Raw genomic sequence first — 25927 nt, 5'->3', positions numbered from 1 at the left:
TCACTGTTTAACCACATACATTTAATTGGTACATCTTTACTAGGACAACATTCATCTCTGCTCCACTTCCTCTTACGCAGCCTTTACTTTAAACAAAGAATAGAAATCTTCAGCGCAGTTCTGCCACAGGTATCTCTCTATTGGAACCTACAATATAAAACACGCAATCAACCTTATAGTGGGCACGTAACCAATGTCTTGCAACCCTTCCTGCAAGGAATAGAGAACTAGATCTACTATCAGTTCCTGTAATGGGAAGATAACTAGATCTACTATCAGTTCCTGTGAGGGCAGATAACTAAATCTACCATCAGTTCCTGTGAGGTCAGATAACTAAATCTACCATCAGTTCCTGTGAGGTCAGATAACTAAATCTACCATCAGTTCCTGTGAGGACAGATAACTAAATCTACCATCAGTTCCTGTGACGGGAAGATAACTAAATCTACCATACGTTCCTGTGACGGGAAGATAACTAAATCTGTCTTCAGTTCCTGTGACGGGGAGATAACGAGATCTGCCATCAGTTCATGTGAGATGCGGATAACAAGATCTACCATCGGTTACTGTGAGAGGTGGATAACAAGATCTACCGTGTTCCTCTGAGGGGCAGATAGTTAAGTCTGCCATCAGTTCATATGAAGGGCAGATAACTAGATCCACCATCAGTTCATGTCAGAGGCAGATAACTAGATCCACCATCAGTTCCTGTGACGGGAAGATAACTAGATCCACCATCAGTTCATGTCAGAGTCAGATAACTAAATCCACCATCAGTTCCTGTGACGGGAAGTTAACTAGATATACCATCAGTTCTTGTGACGGGAAGAATACTAGATCTACCATCAGTTCATGTCAGAGTCAGATAACTAAATCTACCATCAGTTCCTGTGACGGAAAGATAGCTAATTCTACTATCAGTGCCTGTGACGGGAAGATCACTAAATCTACCATCAGTTCCTGTGATGGGCAGATAACTAGTCTCATATCTCACCTGTATTGTGTGACACCTAGTCTCATATCTTACCTGTATTGTGCGACACCTAGTCTCATATCTTACCTTATTGTGTGACACCTAGTCTCACAGGTACATCTTACCTGTATTGTGTGATGCCTAGTCTCATATCTTACCTGTACTGTGTGACATCTAGTCTCATATCTTACCTGTATTGTGTGACGCCAAGTCTCATAATCATATCTTACCTGTATTGTGTGATGCCTAGTCTCATACATTACCTGTATTGTGTGACACCTCATTTCATATCTTACCTGTATTGTGTGACGCCTAGTCTCATATCTTACATGTATTGTGTGACACCAAGTCTCATATCTTACCTGTACTGTGTGACGCCTAGTCTCATATCTTACCTGTATTGTGTGATGCCAAGTCTCATATCTTACCTGTATTGTGTGACATCTAGTCTCACATCTTACCTGTATTGTGTGATGCCTAGTCTCATATCTTACCTGTATTGTGTGACATCTAGTCTCATATCTTACCTGTATTATGTGACACCTAGTCTCATATCTTACCGGTACTTTGTGACATCTAGTCTCATATCTTACCTGTATTGTGTGACGCCAAGTCTCATATCTTACCTGTATTGTGTGACATCTAGTCTCACATCTTACCTGTATTGTGTGACATCTAGTCTCATATCTTACCTGTATTGTGTGACGCCAAGTCTCATATCTTACCTGTATTGTGTGACGCCTAGTCTCATATCTTACCTGTATTGTGTGACATCTAGTCTCATATCTTACCTGTATTGTGTGACATCTAGTCTCACATCTTACCTGTATTGTGTGAGGCCTTGTCTCACATCTTACCTGTATTGTGTGACGCCAAGTCTCATACCTTACCTGTATTGTGTGACGCCTAGTCTCATATCTTACCGGTACTTTGTGACATTTAGTCTCACATCTTACCTGTATTGTGTGATATCTAGTCTCATATCTTACCTGTATTGTGTGATGCCTAGTCTCATATCTTACGTGTATTGTGTGACACCTCATTTCATATCTTACCTGTATTGTGTGACGCCTAGTCTCATATCTTACCTGTATTGTGTGAGGCCTTGTCTCACATCTTACCTGTATTGTGTGAGGTCTAGTCTCACATCTTACCTGTACTGTGTGAGGCCTTGTCTCACATCTTACCTGTATTGTGTGAGGCCTAGTCTCATATCTTACCTGTATTGTGTGAGGCCTAGTCTCATATCTTACCTGTATTGTGTGACGCCTTGTCTCATCAGGTACTGTACACATTCTCTTTAGTTTCTTCATTAACTGGACAGGTGTGTTGTACAGGTAAGTCTCTGAATAAAGACAATTGTCAACATATAATTGATAAACTTATTTCAATTTGTAAGTAAAATAAGGTGCAAATAATCCTATCTATCTCTATCTTTCTCTTACTTTAAACTGAATTTTTGACACAATAATTTGATTTTAGGTTGTTCTACGATTTACAATTTTTAATCATGCTACACATCCCAATTAACATTGTATCCACACATTAAGATGTTTTAAGTTTTGACTCGATTGCCTCTCCAGTGGATTGTACCGAACACAAGCAGCTTTAAAAAGGGATCAAATAGAATTCAGCATGAAGCTGATTTGTCCTTGTAGAACTTGTCACTGATACCTCTGGGTATAGAATGGACATCATATTGAGATACATGAGCTATCCTTACTAGGAAATATCTCTGGGTATACTTACTAGGGAATATCTCTGGGTATACTTACAAGGGAATATCTGTGGGTATACTTACTATGGAATATCTCTCGGTATACTTACTACAGAACATCTCTGGGTATACTTACTTGGGAATATCTCTGGGTATACTTACTACAGAATATCTCTTGGTATACTTACTAGGGAATATCTCTGGGTATACTTACTAGGGAATATCTCTGGGTATACTTATTAGGGAATATCTCTGGGTATACTTACTAGGGAATATCTCTGGGTATACTTACTAGGGAATATCTCTTGGTATACTTACTACAGAATATCTCTGGGTATACTTACTAGGGAGTATCTCTGGGTATACTTACTAGGGAATATCTCTGGGTATACTTACTAGGGAATATCTCTGGGTATACTTACTCGGGAATATCTCTGGGTATACTTACCAGGGAATATCTCTGGGTATACTTACTACAGAATATCTCTGGGTATACTTACTAGGGAATATCTCTTGGTATACTTACTACAGAATATCTCTGGGTATACTTACTAGGGAGAATCTCTGGGTATACTTACTAGGGAATATCCCTGGGTATACTTACCAGGGAATATCTCTGGGTATACTTACAAGGGAATATCTCTGGGTATACTTACTATGGAATATCTCTGGGTATACTTACTACAGAATATCTCTGGGTATACTTACTAGGGAATATCTCTGGGTATACTTACTAGGGAATATATCTGGGTATACTTACTAGGGAATATCTCTGGGTATACTTATTAGGGAATATCTCTGGGTATACTTACTAGGGAATATATCTGGGTATACTTACTACAGAATATCTCTGGGTATACTTACTAGGGAGTATCTCTGGGTATACTTACTAGGGAATATCCCTGGGTATACTTACCAGGGAATATCTCTGGGTATACTTACAAGGGAATATATCTGGGTATACTTACTAGGGAATATATCTGGGTATACTTACTACAGAATATCTCTGGGTATACTTACTAGGGAATATCTCTGGGTATACTTACTAGGGAATATCTCTGGGTATACTTACTAGGTAATATCTCTGGGTATACTTACTAGGTAATATCTCTGGGTATACTTACTAGGGAATATCTCTGGGTATACTTATTAGGGAATATCTCTGGGTATACTTACTAGGGAATATATCTGGGTATACTTACTAGGGAATATCTCTGGGTATACTTACTAGGGAATATCTCTGTGTATACTTACTAGGGAATATCTCTGGGTATACTTACTACAGAATATCTCTGGGTATACTTACTATAGTGAATATCTCTGGGTATACTTACTAGGGAATATCTCTGGGTATACTTACTAGGGAATATCTCTGGGTATACTTACTAGGGAGTATCTCTGGGTATACTTACTAGGGAATATCTCTGGGTATACTTACTAGGGAATATCTCTGGGTATACTTACTAGGGAATATCTCTGGGTATACTTACTACAGAATATCTCTGGGTATACTTACTAGGGAATATCTCTGGGTATACTTACTAGGGAGTATCTCTGGGTATACTTACTACAGAATATCTCTGGGTATACTTACTAGGGAATATCTCTGGGTATACTTACTAGGGAATATCTCTGGGTATACTTACTACAGAATATCTCTGGGTATACTTACTACAGAATATCTCTGGGTATACTTACTACAGAATATCTCTGGGTATACTTACTATAGTGAATATCTCTGGGTATACTTACTAGGGAATATCTCTGGGTATACTTACTAGGGAATATCTCTGGGTATACTTACTATAGTGAATATCTCTGGGTATACTTACTAGTGAATATCTCTGGGTATACTTACTAGGGAATATCTCTGGGTATACTTACTACAGAATACCTCTAGGTATACTTACTAGGGAATATCTCTGGGTATACTTACTAGGGAATATCTCTGGGTATACTTACTACAGAATATCTCTTGGTATACTTACTACAGAATATCTCTGGGTATACTTACTAGGGAATATCTCTGGGTATACTTACTAGGGAATATCTCTGGGTATACTTACTAGGGAATATCTCTGGGTATACTTACTAGGGAATATCTCTGGGTATACTTACTAGGGAATATCTCTGGGTATACTTACTAGGGAATATATCTGGGTATACTTACTACAGAATATCTGGGTATACTTATTAGGGAATATCTCTGGGTATACTTACTACAGAATATCTCTGGGTATACTTACTAGGGAATATCTCTGGGTATACTTACTATAGTGAATATCTCTGGGTATACTTACTAGGGAATATCTCTGGGTATACTTACTACAGAATACCTCTGGGTATACTTACTATAGTGAATATCTCTGGGTATACTTACTAGGGAATATCTCTGGGTATACTTACTACAGAATATCTCTGGGTATACTTACTAGGGAATATCTCTGGGTATACTTACTAGGGAATATCTCTGGGTATACTTATTAGGGAATATGTCTGGCTATACTTATTAGGGAATATCTCTGGGTATACTTACTACAGAATATCTCTGGGTATACTTACTAGGGAATATCTCTTGGTATACTTACTACAGAATATCTCTGGGTATACTTACTAGGGAATATCTCTTGGTATACTTACTACAGAATATCTCTGGGTATACTTACTAGGGAGTATCTCTGGGTATACTTACTAGGGAATATCTCTGGGTATACTTACTACAGAATATCTCTGGGTATACTTACAAGGGAATATCTCTGGGTATACTTACTATGGAATATCTCTGGGTATACTTACTACAGAATATCTCTGGGTATACTTACTAGGGAATATCTCTGGGTATACTTACTAGGGAATATATCTGGGTATACTTACTAGGGAATATCTCTGGGTATACTTATTAGGGAATATCTCTGGGTATACTTACTAGGGAATATATCTGGGTATACTTACTACAGAATATCTCTGGGTATACTTAATAGGGAGTATCTCTGGGTATACTTACTAGGGAATATCCCTGGGTATACTTACCAGGGAATATCTCTGGGTATACTTACAAGGGAATATATCTGGGTATACTTACTAGGGAATATATCTGGGTATACTTACTACAGAATATCTCTGGGTATACTTACTAGGGAATATCTCTGGGTATACTTACTAGGGAATATCTCTGGGTATACTTACTAGGTAATATCTCTGGGTATACTTACTAGGGAATATCTCTGGGTATACTTATTAGGGAATATCTCTGGGTATACTTACTAGGGAATATATCTGGGTATACTTACTAGGGAATATCTCTGGGTATACTTACTAGGGAATATCTCTGTGTATACTTACTAGGGAATATCTCTGAGTATACTTACTACAGAATATCTCTGGGTATACTTATTAGGGAATATCTCTGGGTATACTTACTAGGAAATATCTCTGGGTATACTTACTAGGAAATATCTCTGGGTATACTTACTAGGGAATATCTCTGGGTATACTTACTAGGAAATATCTATGGGTATACTTACTAGGGAATATCTCTGGGTATACTTACTATAGTGAATATCTCTGGGTATACTTACTATAGTGAATATCTCTGGGTATACTTACTACAGAACATCTCTGGGTATACTTACTAGGGAACATCTCTGGGTATACTTACTACAGAATATCTCTGGGTATACTTACTATAGTGAATATCTCTGGGTATACTTACTACAGAATATCTCTGGGTATACTTACTAGGGAATATCTCTGGGTATACTTACAACAGAATATCTGGGTATACTTATTACAGAATACCTCTGGGTATACTTACTATAGTGAATATCTCTGGGTATACTTACTATAGTGAATATCTCTGGGTATACTTACTACAGAATATCTGGGTATACTTACTAGGGAATATCTCTGGGTATACTTACTAGGGAATATCTCTGGGTATACTTACTAGGGAATATCTCTGGGTATACTTACTATAGTGAATATCTCTGGGTATACTTACTAGAGAATATATCTGGGTATACCTACTATGGAATATCTCTGGGTATACTTACTACAGAATATCTCTGGGTATACTTACTAGGGAATATCTCTGGGTATACTTACTACAGAATACCTCTGGGTATACTTACTATAGTGAATATCTCTGGGTATACTTACTAGGGAATATCTCTGGGTATACTTACTACAGAATATCTCAGGGTATACTTACTAGGGAATATCTCTGGGTATACTTACTAGGGAATATCTCTGGGTATACTTATTAGGGAATATGTCTGGCTATACTTATTAGGGAATATCTCTGGGTATACTTACTAGGGAATATCTCTGGGTATACTTATTAGGGAATATGTCTGGCTATACTTATTAGGGAATATCTCTGGGTATACTTACTACAGAATATCTCTGGGTATACTTACTAGGGAACATCTCTGGGTATACTTACTAGGGAGTATCTCTGGGTATACTTACTACAGAATATCTCTGGGTATACTTACTACAGAATATCTCTGGGTATACTTACTATAGTGAATATCTCTGGGTATACTTACTACAGAATATCACTGGGTATACTTACTACAGAATATCTCTGGGTATACTTACTATAGTGAATATCTCTTGGTATACTTACAAGGGAATATCTCTGGGTATACTTACTAGGGAACATCTCTGGGTATACTTACAAGGGAATATCTCTGGGTATACTTACTAGGGAATATCTCTGGGTATACTTACTACAGAATACCTCTAGGTATACTTACTACAGAATATCTCTGGGTATACTTACTACAGAATATCTCTGGGTATACTTACAAGGGAATATCTCTGGGTATACTTACTAGGGAACATCTCTGGGTATACTTACAAGGGAATATCTCTGGGTATACTTACTAGGGAACATTTCTGGGTATACTTACAAGGGAATATCTCTGGGTATACTTACTAGGGAATATCTCTGGGTATACTTACTACAGAATATCTCTGGGTATACTTACTACAGAATATCTCTGGGTATACTTACTAGGGAATATCTCTGGGTATACTTACTAGGGAATATCTCTGGGTATACTTACTAGGGAATATCTCTGGGTATACTTACTAGGGAGTATCTCTGGGTATACTTACTAGGGAACATCTCTTGGTATACTTACTAGGGAATATCTCTGGGTATACTTACAAGGGAATATCTCTGGGTATACTTACTAGGGAATATCTCTGGGTATACTTACTACAGAATACCTCTAGGTATACTTACTATAGTGAATATCTCTGGGTATACTTACTATAGTGAATATCTCTGGGTATACTTACTAGGGAATATCTCTGGGTATACTTACTAGGGAACATCTCTGGGTATACTTACTAGAGAATATCTCTGGGTATACTTACTAGGGAATATCTCTGGGTATACTTACTAGGGAATATCTCTGGGTATACTTACTAGGGAATATCTCTGGGTATACTTACTAGGGAATATCTCTTGGTATACTTACCAGGGAATATCTCTGGGTATACTTACAAGGGAATATCTCTGGGTATACTTACTATGGAATATCTCTGGGTATACTTACTACAGAATATCTCTGGGTATACTTACTAGGGAATATCTCTGGGTATACTTACTAGGGAATATATCTGGGTATACTTACTAGGGAATATCTCTGGGTATACTTACTACAGAATACCTCTGGGTATACTTACTATAGTGAATATCTCTGGGTATACTTACTAGGGAATATATCTGGGTATACTTACTACAGAATATCTCTGGGTATACTTACTAGGGAATATCTCTGGGTATACTTACTACAGAATATCTCTGGGTATACTTACTAGGTAATATCTCTGGGTATACTTACTAGGGAATATCTCTGGGTATACTTACTACAGAATATCTCTGGGTATACTTACTACAGAATATCTCTGGGTATACTTACTAGGGAATATCTCTGGGTATACTTATTAGGGAATATGTCTGGCTATACTTATTAGGGAATATCTCTGGGTATACTTACTACAGAATATCTCTGGGTATACTTACTAGGGAACATCTCTGGGTATACTTACTAGGGAGTATCTCTGGGTATACTTACTACAGAATATCTCTGGGTATACTTACTACAGAATATCTCTGGGTATACTTACTACAGAATATCTCTGGGTATACTTACTACAGAATATCTCTGGGTATACTTACTAGGGAATATGTCTGGGTATACCTACTAGTGAATATCTCTGGGTATACCTACTACAGAATATCTCTGGGTATACTTACTAGGGAATATCTCTGGGTATACTTACTAGGGAATATCTCTGGGTATACTTACTAGGGAATATCTCTGGGTATACTTACTAGGGAATATCTCTGGGTATACTTACTAGGAAATATCTCTGGGTATACTTACTAGGAAATATCTCTGGGTATACTAACTAGGGAATATCTCTGGGTATACTTATTAGGGAGTATCTCTGGGTATACTTACTACGGAACATCTCTGGGTATACTTACTAGGGAATATCTCTTGGTATACTTACTAAAGAACATATCTGGGTATACTTACTAGGGAGTATCTCTGGGTATACTTACTAGGGAATATTTCTGGGTATACTTACTAAAGAACATCTCTGGGTATACTTACTGGGGAGTATTTCTGGGTATACTTACTAGGGAATATCTCTGGGTATACTTACTATAGTGAATATCTCTGGTTATACTTACTACAGAATATCTCTGGGTATACTTACTAGGGAATATCTCTGGGTATACTTACTAGGGAATATCTCTGGGTATACTTACTAGGGAATATCTCTGGGTATACTTACTTGGGAATATCTCTGGGTATACTTACTTGGGAATATCTCTGGGTATACTTACTACAGAATATCTCTGGGTATACTTACTAGGGAATATCTCTGGGTATACTTACTAGGGAATATCTCTGGGTATACTTACTACAGAATATCTCTGGGTATACTTACTAGGGAGTATCTCTGGGTATACTTACTACAGAATATCTCTAGGTATACTTACTAAAGAACATCTCTGGGTATACTTACTAGGGAGTATTTCTGGGTATACTTACTAGGGAATATCTCTGGGTATACTTACTACAGAATATCTCTGGGTATACTTACTACAGAATATCTCTGGGTATACTTACTAGGGAGTATCTCTGGGTATACTTACTACAGAATATCTCTAGGTATACTTACTAAAGAACATCTCTGGGTATACTTACTAGGGAGTATTTCTGGGTATACTTACTAGGGAATATCTCTGGGTATACTTACTACAGAATATCTCTGGGTATACTTACTACAGAATATCTCTGGGTATACTTACTACAGAATATCTCTGGGTATACTTACCAGGGAATATCTCTGGGTATACTAACTAGTAAATATCTGGGTATACTTACTAGGGAGTATCTCTGGGTATACTTACTAGGGAATATCTGGGTATACTTACTAGGGAATATCTGGGTATACTTACTAGGGAATATCCCTGGGTATACTTACTAGGGAATATCTCTGGGTATACATTGTACTTACTAGGGAATATCTCTGGGTATACTTACTAGGGAATATCTCTGGGTATACTTACTAGGGAATATCTCTGGGTATACTTACTAGGGAATATCTCTGGGTATACTTACTAGGGAATATCTCTGGGTATACTTACTACAGAATATCTCTGGGTATACTTACTACAGAATATCTCTGGGTATACTTACTAGGGAATATCTCTGGGTATACTTACTACAGAATACCTCTGGGTATACTTACTATAGTGAATATCTCTGGGTATACTTATTAGGGAATATCTCTGGGTATACTTACTAGGGAATATCTCTGGGTATACTTACTACAGAATATCTCTGGGTATACTTACTACAGAATACCTCTAGGTATACTTACTAGGGAATATCTCTGGGTATACTTACTAGGGAATATCTCTAGGTATACTTACTAGGGAATATCTCTGGGTATACTTACTACAGAATATCTCTGGGTATACTTACTAGGGAATATCTCTGGGTATACTTACTAGGGAATATCTCTGGGTATACTTACTAGGGAATATCTCTGGGTATACTTACTACAGAATATCTCTGGGTATACTTACTAGGGAATATCTCTGGGTATACTTACTAGGGAATATCTCTGGGTATACTTACTAGGGAATATCTCTGGGTATACTTACTAGGGAATATCTCTGGGTATACTTACTAGGGAATATCTCTGGGTATACTTACTAGGGAATATCTCTGGGTATACTTACTAGGGAATATCTCTGGGTATACTTACTAGGGAATATCTCTGGGTATACTTACTAGGGAATATCTCTGGGTATATACTTACTAGGGAATATCTCTGGGTATACTTACTAGGGAATATCTCTGGGTATACTTACTAGGGAATATCTCTGGGTATACTTACTAGGGAATATCTCTGGGTATATACTTACTAGGGAATATCTCTGGGTATACTTACTAGGGAATATCTCTGGGTATACTTACTACAGAATATCTCTGGGTATACTTACTACAGAATACCTCTGGGTATACTTACTACAGAATATCACTGGGTATACTTACTACAGAATATCTCTGGGTATACCTACTAGAGAATATCTCTGGGTATACTTACTAGGGAATATCTCTGGGTATACTTACTAGGGAATATCTCTGGGTATACTTACTTGGGAATATCTCTGGGTATACTTATTAGGGAATATCTCTGGGTATACTTACTTGGGAATATCTCTGGGTATACTTACTTGGGAATATCTCTGGGTATACTTACTACAGAATACCTCTAGGTATACTTACTAAGGAATATCTCTGGGTATACTTACTACAGAATACCTCTAGGTATACTTACTAGGGAATATCTCTGGGTATACAAGTCTGTTTGGACAAAGTGGATAACAGCCAAAGTACACAGCCTCCAGCCTGTGTGGAAAATTTAAGTTATAGATAAGTTTGAATGTTCTTCCTTACACAAAAAGGATAGATAGTGAGTGCAAGAATAATCATTATTTAATATTTGATATGTTTCTTGTTGTCACCCAAAACTATAAGTAATCATATCCATGGAAGAAAAGTTTTTTTTTTTTTTTTTTTTTACATAATACTAGTTTGATAATACTACTGCTTTTGTAATGTATTTTTCAAGCTCTTAATGTCCTGCCAATAACATATACATGTATTTGTATAATTTCTACAAAGCCCTCAAAACTGATTTTTTTTCAAAGGGTTTTGTATAATATTGACATTTAAAAAAGCAGAATTCCTATATCTTACATAGAAACGCCAAAGAACTCGTGTAACGCTGTGGAGACAGCTACATCAGCTTCTGACAATATCTTGTAAAAATCTTCTTTCTTCTCCTGGTAACCCCAGGCTACAATGTTTGATGACAGTCGTTCCCTAGCAACAGAAAATATCTCTGAAAAAAAAGACGATAAAAATGAAATATCTGTAATTGATATCGGCTTACACGCAAAAAAAAGTAACCATTATCATCTATATACTTGATAATTTGATGCATCCGGTTTGAGAGTACATAGTGTGTGTACAGGATTGGCATATTTAACGAGTGATGTATGAAGAGTATTCAGTAATTTGATTGCACGGATGTTGCAGCATTAAATGATAAGCAAATATTCATAACGGGGTACGTCCTTATACAAGTAAAATGGAAAGAGTATGTTTGTGAACAAATATGAGAACTCTGAGAATACATGTATATGTAGTGTGGACATAAATGCATGTACTGATATACATGTAGGTACATGTATGTTTGAGTAGATATGTATGAATGTGGTAATATTATTTGTACATTGTATTGATGACAAATTGGATAAAAAGAAAATTATACATACAAAAAATACTTGACATTAATCAATTAACAAAATACACATTTTATCATTATTTAAAAAAAATTCATTTATCTGTGTCATTGTAAACAAAGTGGAAAATGAATATCAACGATGCTTGTCAATAATATCAAAACTTCACTCATGAGGCTAAAACACTGATGATTAAAGAAATGACTTTGTCCTTGTTATATTCATAAAGTTGGAGAGTTGGAGAATGATGAAATACCCTTTCTGGTTCTACCACACTTTTATGAGATTTGTTGTATACTAGTGAGAATAAACTATTCTGATATATGCTTTATATTGAGGAGAAGGCGTCTCTATACGCTGGAAAAACTTGTGTCAAATCCTAATTATCCCTGTTTATGACAATAAAAGTATATTTAAATTGAGTAAGTATAAAATAGTTTTGATACAAGAGAGACGAAATTCCTACCTGGATTATCAGTGAACTGCTCGCCCATCACTGAGACCCTGAAATCTAACCCAGCCTCTTGTAGCTGGAACAAGGCACTGAAGAATGTCTCCGGATCTTTGTCATGCTCCCTGGGAACACATGTTATCATAATACATACATATATATATATATATGTAGTAAAATAGTTGAGTGTGAACCCTACAGGCAAAGAAATACATAGCGAAAAACCCAAACAACACGTCTTTAGCACTTTCATCGCATCTTTAGACTATGAAGAATCGCTGAGATGGGATGAAAGCGCTTATAAAGATATGTTGTCAAGTTTTTCTTTTTCCTTACATATATATATTTATATAATAAAAGCGTTAAGTATGATCACTATGGAGGAAGTAATACATAAAGAAAAAGAAAAACTTGACAACTCATCTTTTCTTGAATAAATTCCTTGTCGAGACATTCCATAAAGGTAAATATTCTTGAAAAAATTCCTTGTTGAGACATTCCATAAAGGTAAATAATCTTGAAAAAATTCCTTGTCAAGTTTTTCTTTTTCTTTACATATATATACAGCTCTTGTATGTAGCACAGACAATGGGTATATGTTTGGACTACTGCAGGTGGCCATCAAAGAGTTAAGTGTAACAATTAACATATGTCAAAATTCAAAATGGCCACTGGTAGCCTTTCGGAATTGTCAATCGTGTTCAAGATGTGGCATGCACAACACAGACCCACAATGACATGTCTCTTATGTTTTAAGTACATCATTTCAGTAATTCTTGAGATATTAGCAATAACAATATTCATACATTTTGTATGTTCATATGTCGAAATGCAAAATGGCATATTGTGGCCATGTAGAATTTCCACTCAATATCAAAATGTTGCACACTGTTCTGAACATTTTAATCAGTAGTTACTAGGAAATTGCAGTAAAAAGAAGTTTTTATATGATGGAGTACCACAGGCAAAAGGGGATTGAGAAAGACCACTACTTGACGATGGTCAGATACAAAGGTAGTGACATCCGATAATTCTGGGGACATAAACAATATTTCCATTTATTTATACAAATAAGTGCTATTATTATCTAACTGTATGTACATAGTACATGAATTACCATCTGTGTGCCCAAACAATATGAAGAGGTCGTGTCTTTTGTCGCTTGGCATCTGGTGGATGTAAAGTTTTGTCAGGTGGCTCTCTCTCCCCGATAGAACACACAGGTACATGCTTATCACAGATGTCGTCCTTTAAGGCACTGTCATCAGATTTTTCACATAAAGAGGTCACAATTTTTTCATCAGAAATACACTCTTCAGTAGATGTTAGAGTTTCCCTTTGTCTGTCTGTGGTAATTTGTTTAAATTTTCCTCTTGGAGGTAAGTCTAGTGGAAAGTATAAAACCTGACACTTTGGTCGAATCTTCTCCGGCAATCCCTTTGGTCGATAATCTGGTGTCATTTTTAATACTGTATTGATGGAGGATAAAAAGCTGTCCATGTTGAACTGTGAGTTAAAAACAACTTTATCAGCAACTAAGCTGAAAATAAACAAAACAACTACAATAGATATTGCTGAAAAACAGGAAAGCATACTGTAAATCACTTTAACAAAATGATGCATAACAGGTCAGCAAACTCCACAAGTTTTTCTTTGTTCAATTTTTTCATTCACATGTAAGATGAAGTATGAGGTTTATTATGTAAATGTGGTTCTTTACATGAATTTATATTTCTAATACAAAATTTCAACGATAGATAAAACCAATTTTGTGTTAACTAAAATCGTGATCATGAGAAAAATTATTCTACATATACAAAGTATGTAATTTTGAAACTATTATTAGCGATTAATTTTCATGGAAAACATAAAAAACTGCATTATCTACTCATCATTAAAACATATAATCACACAAATCACACATTAAATAAAACAAAATTTGGAATAAACCCATTTTCATAAAATTTTTGCTGCTTTTTAAGGAGAATTTTTGAAAGTTAAAATAGGAAATGTATGACTTTCTTAATATAAAATGGCAAAACAGCTGAAATGGAAACTTTCATTTATACATTAACATCACTCACCAAGATAATATTTGATTATAGGGGAACTGGAAATCTCTCTGCAGTGTTTTCTGAACAGGGTAGACAAGCTGATTTTCATGGAAGTACAGAATTTTCTTTAGCCGTGACAAATCTGGACGTAGGGCTACCAACTCTGCCAAGTTTAACACACTGCTTGCAAATAATACCCTGGAAATATCAAGAATCAAGTCTTTGAATAAAATATACATGTAGTAAAAACATATATCCTGACTCTCTGACTTGTTTTAAATCTACAGTTTATGGAATAGGGGTCTCCAGACATACACAAAATAGAGCTATAAATTACGTATTGTTAAAGCAGTATGCATGGTGTCTCCTGACCTAACTTTACCTATAGTTACAGCAGTATGGTGTCTCCTGACCTAACTTTACCTATAGTTACAGCAGTATGGTGTCTCCTGACCTAACTTTACCTATAGTTACAGCAGTATGGTGTCTCCTGACCTGACTTTACCTATAGTTACAGCAGTATGGTGTCTCCTGACGTAACTTTACCTATAGTTATCAGAGTATGGTGTTTCCTGACCTAACTTTACCTATAGTTACAGCAGTATGGTGTCTACCGACCTAACTTTACCTATAGTTACAGCAGTGTGGTGTCTACTGACCTAACTTTACCTACAGTTATCGGAGTATGGTGTCTCATGACCTAACTTTACCTATAGTTACAGCAGTATGGTGTCTCATGACCTAACTTTACCTATAGTTACAGCAGTATGGTGTCTCCTGACCTAACTTTACCTATAGTTACAGCAGTATGGTGTCTCCTGACCTAACTTTACCTATAGTTACAGCAGTATGGTGTCTCCTGACCTAACTTTACCTATAGTTACAGCAGTATGGTGTCTACTGACCTAACTTTACCTATAGTTACAGCAGTATGGTGTCTACTGACCTAACTTTACCTATAGTTACAGCAGTATGGTGTCTCCTGACCTAACTTTACCTATAGTTACAGCAGTATGGTGTCTCCTGACCTAACTTTACCTACAGTTATCGGAGTATGGTGTCTCCTGACCTAACTTTACCTATAGTTACAGCAGTGCGGTGTCTCCTGACCTAACTTTACCTATAGTTACAGCAGTATGGTGTCTCTTGACCTAACTTTACCTACAGTTATCGGAGTATGGTGTCTCATGACCTAACTTTACCTATAGTTACAGCAGTATGGTGTCTCCTGACCTAACTTTACCTATAGTTACAGCAGTATGGTGTCTCCTGACCTAACTTTACCTACAGTTATCGGAGTATGGTGTCTCCTGACCTAACTTTACCTATAGTTACAGCAGTGCGGTGTCTCCTGACCTAACTTTACCTATAGTTACAGCAGTATGGTGTCTCTTGACCTAACTTTACCTACAGTTATCGGAGTATGGTGTCTCCTGACCTAACTTTACCTATAGTTACAGCAGTATGGTGTCTCCTGACCTAACTTTACCTATAGTTACAGCAGTATGGTGTCTCCTGACCTAACTTTACCTATAGTTATCAGAGTATGGTGTCTCCTGACCTAACTTTACCTATAGTTACAGCAGTATGGTGTCTCCTGACCTAACTTTACCTGTAGTTACAGCAGTATGATGTCTCTTGACACAACTTTACCTACAGTTATCGGAGTATGGTGTCTCCCGACCTAACTTTACCTATAGTTACAGCAGTATGGTGTCTGCTGACCTAACTTTACCTATAGTTACAGCAGTGTAGTGTCTCCTGACCTAACTTTACCTGTAGTTACAGCAGTATGGTGTCTCCTGACCTAACTTTACCTATAGTTACAGCAGTATGGTGTCTACTGACCTAACTTTACCTATAGTTACAACAGTATGGTGTCTCCTGACCTAACTTTACCTATAGTTACAGCAGTATGGTGTCTCCTGACCTAACTTTACCTATAGTTACAGCAGTATGGTGTCTTCTGACCTAACTTTACCTATAGTTACAGCAGTATGGTATCTCCTGACCTAACTTTACCTATAGTTACAGCAGTATGGTATCTCCTGGCCTAAGTTTACCTATAGTTACATAAGTATGGTGTCTCCTGACCTAACGTAACCTATAGTTACAGCAGTATGGTATCTCCTGGCCTAACTTTACCTATAGTTACAGCAGTATGGTGTCTACTGACCTAACTTTACCTATAGTTACAGCAGTATGGTATCTCCTGGCCTAACTTTACTTATAGTTACATAAGTATGGTGTCTCCTGACCTAACGTAACCTATAGTTACAGCAGTATGGTATCTCCTGGCCTAACTTTACTTATAGTTACATAAGTATGGTGTCTCCTGACCTAACTTTACCTATAGTTACAGCAGTGTAGTGTCTCTTGACCTAACTTTACCTATAGTTACAGCAGTATGGTGTCTCCTGACCTAACTTTACCTACAGTTACAGCAGTATGGTGTCTCCTGACCTAACTTTACCTACAGTTACAGCAGTATGGTGTCTCCCGACCTAACTTTACCTATAGTTACAGCAGTATGGTGTCTTCTGACCTAACTTTACCTATAGTTACAGCAGTGTAGTGTCTCCTGACCTAACTTTACCTGTAGTTACAGCAGTATGGTGTCTCCTGACCTAACTTTACCTATAGTTACAGCAGTATGGTGTCTACTGACCTAACTTTACCTATAGTTACAACAGTATGGTGTCTCCTGACCTAACTTTACCTATAGTTACAGCAGTATGGTGTCTCCTGACCTAACTTTACCTATAGTTACAGCAGTATGGTGTCTTCTGACCTAACTTTACCTATAGTTACAGCAGTATGGTATCTCCTGACCTAACTTTACCTATAGTTACAGCAGTATGGTATCTCCTGACCTAACGTAACCTATAGTTACAGCAGTATGGTATCTCCTGGCCTAACTTTACCTATAGTTACAGCAGTGTAGTGTCTCCTGACCTAACTTTACCTATAGTTACAGCAGTATGGTGTCTCCTGACCTAACTTTACCTATAGTTACAGCAGTATGGTGTCTCCTGACCTAACTTTACCTATAGTTACAGCAGTATGGTGTCTCCTGACCTAACTTTACCTATAGTTACAGCAGTATGGTGTCTCCTGACCTAACTTTACCTATAGTTACAGCAGTATGGTGTCTCCTGACCTAACTTACCTATAGTTACAGCAGTATGGTGTCTCCTGACCTAACTTTACCTATAGTTACAGCAGTATGGTGTCTCCTGACCTAACTTTACCTATAGTTACAGCAGTATGGTGTCTCTTGACACAACTTTACCTACAGTTATCGGAGTATGGTGTCTCCCGACCTAACTTTACCTATAGTTACAGCAGTATGGTGTCTCTTGACACAACTTTACCTACAGTTATCGGAGTATGGTGTCTCCTGACCTAACTTTACCTATAGTTACAGCAGTATGGTGTCTACTGACCTAACTTTACCTATAGTTACAGCAGTATGGTGTCTCCTGACCTAACTTTACCTATAGTTACAACAGTATGGTGTCTCCTGACCTAACTTTACCTATAGTTACAACAGTATGGTGTCTCCTGACCTAACTTTACCTATAGTTATCAGAGTATGGTGTCTCCTGACCTAACTTTACCTATAGTTATCAGAGTATGGTGTCTCTTGACATAACTTTACCTATAGTTATCAGAGTATGGTGTCTCTTGACATAACTTTACCTATAGTTACAGCAGTATGGTGTCTACTGACCTAACTTTACCTATAGTTACAGCAGTATGGTGTCTACTGACCTAACTTTACCTATAGTTACAGCAGTATGGTGTCTCTTGACCTAACTTTACCTATAGTTACAGCAGTATGGTGTCTCCCGACCTAACTTTACCTATAGTTACAGCAGTATGGTGTCTCCCGACCTAACTTTACCTATAGTTATCAGAGTATGGTGTCTCCCGACCTAACTTTACCTACCGTTACAGCAGTATGGTGTCTCCTGACCTAACTTACCTATAGTCTCCTGACCTAACTTTACCTATAGTTACAGCAGTATGGTGTCTCCTGACCTAACTTTACCTATAGTTACAGCAGTATGGTGTCTCCTGACCTAACTTTACCTATAGTTACAGCAGTATGGTGTCTACTGACCTAACTTTACCTATAGTTACAGCAGTATGGTGTCTCCTGACCTAACTTTACCTATAGTTACAGCAGTATGGTGTCTACTGACCTAACTTTACCTGTAGTTACAGCAGTACGGTGTCTCCTGACCTAACTTTACCTATAGTTATCAGAGTATGGTGTCTCCTGACCTAACTTTACCTATAGTTACAGCAGTATGGTGTCTGCTGACCTAACTTTACCTATAGTTACAGCAGTATGGTGTCTCCTGACCTAACTTTACCTATAGTTACAGCAGTATGGTGTCTCCTGACGTATTTTTACCTACAGTTACAGCAGTATGGTGTCTCCCGACCTAACTTTACCTATAGTTACAGCAGTATGGTGTCTCCCGACCTAACTTTACCTATAGTTATCAGAGTATGGTGTCTCCTGACCTAACTTTACCTATAGTTACAGCAGTATGGTGTCTCCTGACCTAACTTTACCTATAGTTACAGCAGTATGGTGTCTCCTGACCTAACTTTACCTATAGTTACAGCAGTATGGTGTCTACTGACCTAACTTTACCTATAGTTACAGCAGTATGGTGTCTACTGACCTAACTTTACCTATAGTTACAGCAGTATGGTGTCTCCTGACCTAACTTTACCTATAGTTACAGCAGTATGGTGTCTCCTGACCTAACTTTACCTATAGTTACAGCAGTATGGTGTCTCCTGACCTAACTTTACCTATAGTTATCAGAGTATGGTGTCTCCTGACCTAACTTTACCTATAGTTACAGCAGTATGGTGTCTACTGACCTAACTTTACCTATAGTTACAGCAGTATGGTGTCTCCTGACCTAACTTTACCTATAGTTACAGCAGTATGGTGTCTACTGACCTAACTTTACCTATAGTTACAGCAGTACGGTGTCTCCTGACCTAACTTTACCTATAGTTATCAGAGTATGGTGTCTCCTGACCTAACTTTACCTATAGTTACAGCAGTATGGTGTCTACTGACCTAACTTTACCTATAGTTACAGCAGTATGGTGTCTACTGACCTAACTTTACCTATAGTTATCAGAGTATGGTGTCTACTGACCTAACTTTACCTATAGTTATCGGAGTATGGTATTTCCTGACTGAGATGTAGTGCAGACGTTCGAGCTCTCCAGTGCCATTTTTTTGCGGTCATGGTGACTTTGACTGATTCTGTAAAGTGGGCTTGTAACAAGTCGATCAGCTGCCGATGAGATCCCCCATAAAACGGCTCAACCAGCAAAATCCCGTCCGTCATCTGAAAATTAATTTGGTTGTCCATAGTTTAATTGATTTCATTTTGCAAAAAATTAAAAAAAAACAAAACGTTTTCACTTTTTTGCTAAAGGAAATTATAAACAAATTCACATTGTCAGCATTACACACATTAGGTATTAATGGAGATTCCATTGTGCTAATTAAATGGTCATTCCACTAACAAATAGTACTTGTTAGCCATTAAAGATGCAGCCTCGAAAGGAATTCCCAGTGGAGATAATAACATTATTAGTATGTATACCTGTAGACCAACCTTTACATCCATATATTTATAGCTATAGTGTGTACTACTAGTACACTAGGTATAGACTACAGGTAGCTTTTACAGACTAACACTAGAGTCAAACAGGTGATGGACGACCAAACCCAATACAGGTAATGTCTGCCCATGGCTACCAGTTGTGATTTTTACCTGTGATTTTTGGTTATCAATTTGAATTAGAATAGAGTTACATAGGCAATTGTCAAATATCAATTGAATTAACTAATATATCTGTATATCTTTAATATATACATATATATATAGAAGTAATATATATGGTAATTTTCCGGATAACACTGGATCCTTGCAAATGTATGTCTGCAGGATACAAATTTCTTGAAATGTTAATATGGGGCAAAGAAATTCTAACAGTGTGGACAATGAAAAATGTCAAATTTATGAGGTAATCTGCCCCTTATATCAAGACACAAAGAATACAAATATAATCACATGATATATAAACAGTACTAGAAAATACAATAAGATAAGAGTAATATATATAGTAGTTGAAAAAACAACAACCACGAACTCTTCAGCTGCTAGCATGGGTCGAAGACATTATATTATTATACTGTAATTTTTAAAATTCATTTCGATTAAACTCAATGTCAGTTGATTTGTGAATGACAGAACAACTTATTGTCATAAGCAATAGTAAATGCATATTGAAAATAACCTGTATACAAATGTATATAAATAATGTTATCAAAAACTTTTACAACAAAAAAATACTCCTGAATTTACTACAGTAGGTAATTTAATATAAATATATTATACTACACTGTAGATGTATTTCAATATACTGAGGTGCTCCAGTTTTATGACTTATAATAGCCAGAGAAGTCTACAGATGAATCTGTACCTGCATCAAGGGTGTTAGTTACAGGTAAAACTGATCGGTTCATTCCCACTCAGCCAACATGTTGTTTTTGCTATATAAACATTACCTGAGTTTACCTGTGGAAAATGTAGGTATAGTCTGTTTCAGTATACGTATGCATGGGACTCGAGTGTAGGACAAAAGCCCCCCCCGGACATTAGCCCCTAGGACAAAAGCCCCTCCGGACCAAAGCTGGTATACTTTATATAAATATGTAATATGTATAAAACAGAAACTATATATATATATTGTTGTTTTTATCTCTGAAATTTGGAGAATAATTGTGTGGAAAATGAAGGTCCTTGGTTCAATGTCAGTGTAGCATTATATGTCTGTGGTTAAACATCATAATTGATTTTTTCAAACTTTATATTATTAAGTAAGCTAAAAATTTCAGGAAAGTTCTCCATGATGAACAAATTGTTACTGATTACACATAATTTTTGACTTCCTAATATACTGCAAATATTGATAATCAAAGAAATGTCTACTAAAGCAATAAACATTTGATCCCTATTTGCAGTGTCTCAAATTATAATATAATAAGTACATAATGTACCTAACCAAACATGTTGCTCTGTGTTGTAATAAGTTTAATTTTAGGAATAATTAAAATCAAAGAAACAATGAAGCCATTAATGATATATTTCTTTCCAGGAGAATACAATATCAATGAAAAACCTACCAAACACCTGTGAAACAGCTTATTGTTTATGTAACAGCTCAAGTAGTTGTTGTTGGAACCGGTTGTTTACATTGCAGAAGCCACTGGTGACTGAAGTCACTTATACATATATGTAGCACTTGATTGAACTTAATGTTATATTGCTAAAAATATATATTGAATTTTTTTTTTTAGATCAATATAAACAAAAATAAATATATTTTTTATGAAGGCCGGGGCTTTTGTCCACTTTTTGATTAGTGTGAAGGGGCTTTTGTCCTAGGGGCTAATGTCCGGGGGGGGGGGGGGGGCTAATGTCCGGGGGGGCGCTTTTGTCCGTACCTCTACTAAGGTGACTAACAATAAAAGTGAAGAAAATGTTTAAGAATATTAAGAATACCTTTAAAAATATACATTCATGTGTACGTATTAATAACAGAATACATGTACTGATAATTTATTACTTATATTAATAATGATAGTACACAACACTTAAAAAATGAAATAATGGAAAAATCTTTCATAATTAAAAATGCACCCTATACAGGTAACAATGATATACAGTGTAATTTCAATCATTTTTTTTCTTGTTCTTTTCCCCCTTTCAATTATTTATGATTACTATTTTATAATAAGCAAATAATTCTTACAAATTGAATTATTGTTTCAACAAAAATAAAGATGCATTTTGTTAAAATCACATAAAGAGTTAACGGCATAAACTTCTATGATATGTAGTCAAAACTGTTTATAAGAGTATGTGTATGTAACCAACACAAAAACAACCAATTGTTATTCCCTCAAAATTACAGGTATCACAGGTAACCTGAGAATCAATTACTTCTCCAAAACAGGCTATAACTTACCTGTAATTAGTGCCTATTGTTCTCTATTGTTCCTACCCCCAATGTTAAAAATAGGATATGTTGGCTGAGTGGGAAGACACCAACTGATCATGGCCAGAGGGAAATGTATAGTGACAAGGTGACACCTGTCCGAGGTAATACACATGGCAGATAGCTGAGTGCGGATGGGGTGAGGGAGGGGATGGAATGAGGGAGGGAATGGGGTGAGGGAGAGAGTGAGGGAGATGGTGTGGGTGAGGGAGGGGATGGGTAGGAAAGGAATTGGGTGAGGTAGGGGATGTGATGAGGTGGGGGAGGGGATGGGGAGGTGGAGAGGTACAGTTGTAGCATGCCCATTGCTATATTGATAGTCCATTAACTCCAGACATACCATATAAAACTGTGACAGAATAAACTGAACTGCTCAATATATAGATATTTCAAAGTGACGATTTTAAAGTCAGATATAACTTTTATTTGAAAATGCTTTTAAATCTGAATTCATCCTATTTTCTTGTTTTTTGTACCTCTACGTGATGAATTACACTGTGTATTATTATTAGGAATGTAACAGTCATTGCATTTCTAATAATTATGGTCAGCGATCGGGGAAAAAAATCTAATAATGTGCTAATATTTGTCCAATATGATGTGAGATCTGAAGTATCATTCATTACATTATAATGAAGGATGTATTAATTCTCTTTTTAACAAATTTAATTGCAACTGGCATTACAACTATGATTTAAGACAAGTGAGTTTAAATTATGTAAATTTTATAATCTGCTAATAGTATGCATGTAAACTTTTCCACAATACTTTCATTCAGCATTTACCATACAATGTAACATGACTGCTACATGTACATTGCACCGGACTGATATTATTTAATTATTATTTCTTTGTAATTTACTGGATATGGATATAGAGGCTTTCAGCCTGCGTCCATAATGTTTCCTAATAAATGTACTACAAAAGTCGTGATATATGCATAAAGAATTGTAATTAGAAAGATTTACTTGGCCTAGCAAGAAAACAATATTTATAGAGAAATTTCATTGCCAAAACAACATCAACATTTTAATACATGTAGATTATTGATTTGTTCAGTTGAAAATTACATAATGTCAAATTATACATTCTAATTAATTCAATTCAATTAAATTAAAACTTTATGCATAGGCGGTACAAACTACATATAACAAGTCAACATTAGCTCTAATTATTAATGAGCTTTTAAAACCTGGAGATCTATATAACAATCTCTGTTAAAACAGACTTAAACAGTAAAAGACATGGACAGATACAAAATAAATATTAAAGCATACAAGTGTATTTACCTGATTGTGAGTTTATATAAAAAAAATTGGAACTTGAAAACTAGAATTGTAAAAACAGATAATTGTAGAAAATAATTGTTTATTTTCAGAGTTACCTCTTTAGATATAACAATGATATATGTTTAAAACTAAAACACAACCAAAGGTAAACTCAAGTAACTAGTTAAGTCAGGTAAAAGGCCCTTAAAGCACTATAACAGCATGCTGTCGAATATGGACCCCCTGTGGTTGTTTTAATTCTCTAATAAAGTGGGGGGGGGGGGGGGGGGGGGGGGGGGGGGGGGGGGGGGGGAGACTGACCAGGTGTTGCTGCATGCATTGTGGGGTGCTGGAAGGGGGGTGGGGGGCATAGGCATACCTTAGGCAATTGAAAGTGAGTCAAGGATTACCTGGCTGTCACTGTATAAGAGTGGAGAAAGAAAATTGTGACCCAAAGAATAGATAATAACCCATATTTTTCATATAATTAAATGACATGTACAAATATATATAAGTAAAACCTAAAGAATTAATTAGATCATCCATCCACTATGATGAAATATATTTCTTCATAAGTAGATTTTACTAAGCCATTATAAATACTACTTTTACAAAAACAGAATCAGAATAGTGCAGAACTGGAAGCTAATTATGCACCATTTAAGCACAATGCATTGAAGGTCTATGAAAGACGTATTTTGGTAATAAAAATTTAAAATACACAAACTGTCTGCTGAAAAAATTTCAGAATCAAACATTTTTTGTTTTGTTTTTACTGCAAATGGATTGATAAGATAGAAGTACAGTTTTGTTTCAACCGAATTTTTTTGCAATAAATGTTTTTTATTCAACTAACTACAGTACCAATAGATAACAGACAGTTTACCTGTTGATTAAGGCTGTACAGGTAGTCAATGTCTGGACCGTCGATTATTGAAAGGGGGAGGGGGGACTGGTCAGTCTGATTGGCTCTTGTGCACTACTAGCCTATATATCTACCTGTTGCCCAGGCTCTAGACTCTAGTGCACTATTAGTCTAGCAAACAGCTAATGCACTGACATTTACGTTAGTAGCCTAGTGCACTAAGTTTAAAGTTTAACACTCAATTAATGCACAAGATACTGGGGAAAATACTTCTAGTGAACAGGTAGCACTTGAGGGATTACTACACTTAGATCTGGCACACAGGAATTTGACACGTGCCAATTATAATTGATTTTGGGGGTCGGATCCTGAGATTGAATAACTGTTATTTTCTCCTTGGTTCAATGTAAAGCCCAGCTGTGATCTGGTACAGTACAGTAATATTAACAGTTTATTTATAGTAAGTATATATAACAACACTGTTGAATCTGTTAGCTATCGATAATAATCGTAACATAAATAAAACATATCATAAGCAAATCTTACTTTAATTTAGGCCCATACACTTTACCGACCGTTGCATCCTTCTATATTATCCGGGAAAGTCTCACTAGTTTGCGACTCTAACTTTAGTATC

At 36.4% G+C, this 25927-nt stretch overlaps 1 protein-coding gene across 2 annotated transcripts; it reads right to left on the bottom strand.

Annotated features, from left to right (window-relative positions):
* Positions 1 to 25925, bottom strand: LOC117343525 (glycosyltransferase-like domain-containing protein 1). Of its 2 annotated transcripts, XM_033905906.1 has the most exons (10): positions 25837 to 25889; positions 24805 to 24845; positions 20251 to 20435; positions 15079 to 15246; positions 14112 to 14534; positions 13010 to 13119; positions 11996 to 12140; positions 11574 to 11644; positions 2227 to 2318; positions 1 to 147 (listed from the first exon to the last, which is right to left on the bottom strand). In XM_033905906.1, exons 3-10 carry the CDS (start codon positions 20433 to 20435, stop codon positions 73 to 75), a joined length of 1269 nt encoding a protein of 422 aa, XP_033761797.1. In that variant the 5' UTR covers positions 24805 to 24845; positions 25837 to 25889; the 3' UTR covers positions 1 to 72. The 2 variants fall into 2 exon arrangements, with proteins under 2 accessions (XP_033761797.1, XP_033761796.1); XM_033905905.1 differs by lacking the exon at positions 24805 to 24845 and having other exon boundaries at positions 25837 to 25925.
* Positions 25926 to 25927: the final 2 nt, after the last annotated feature.

The sequence above is a fragment of the Pecten maximus genome, chromosome 15, assembly GCF_902652985.1.
Source record: "Pecten maximus chromosome 15, xPecMax1.1, whole genome shotgun sequence".
Lineage (NCBI taxonomy): Eukaryota > Metazoa > Mollusca > Bivalvia > Pectinida > Pectinidae > Pecten > Pecten maximus.
The sequence above is the reverse complement of the archived record's forward strand: the minus strand, read 5'-3'. Positions and strand labels throughout refer to the sequence as shown.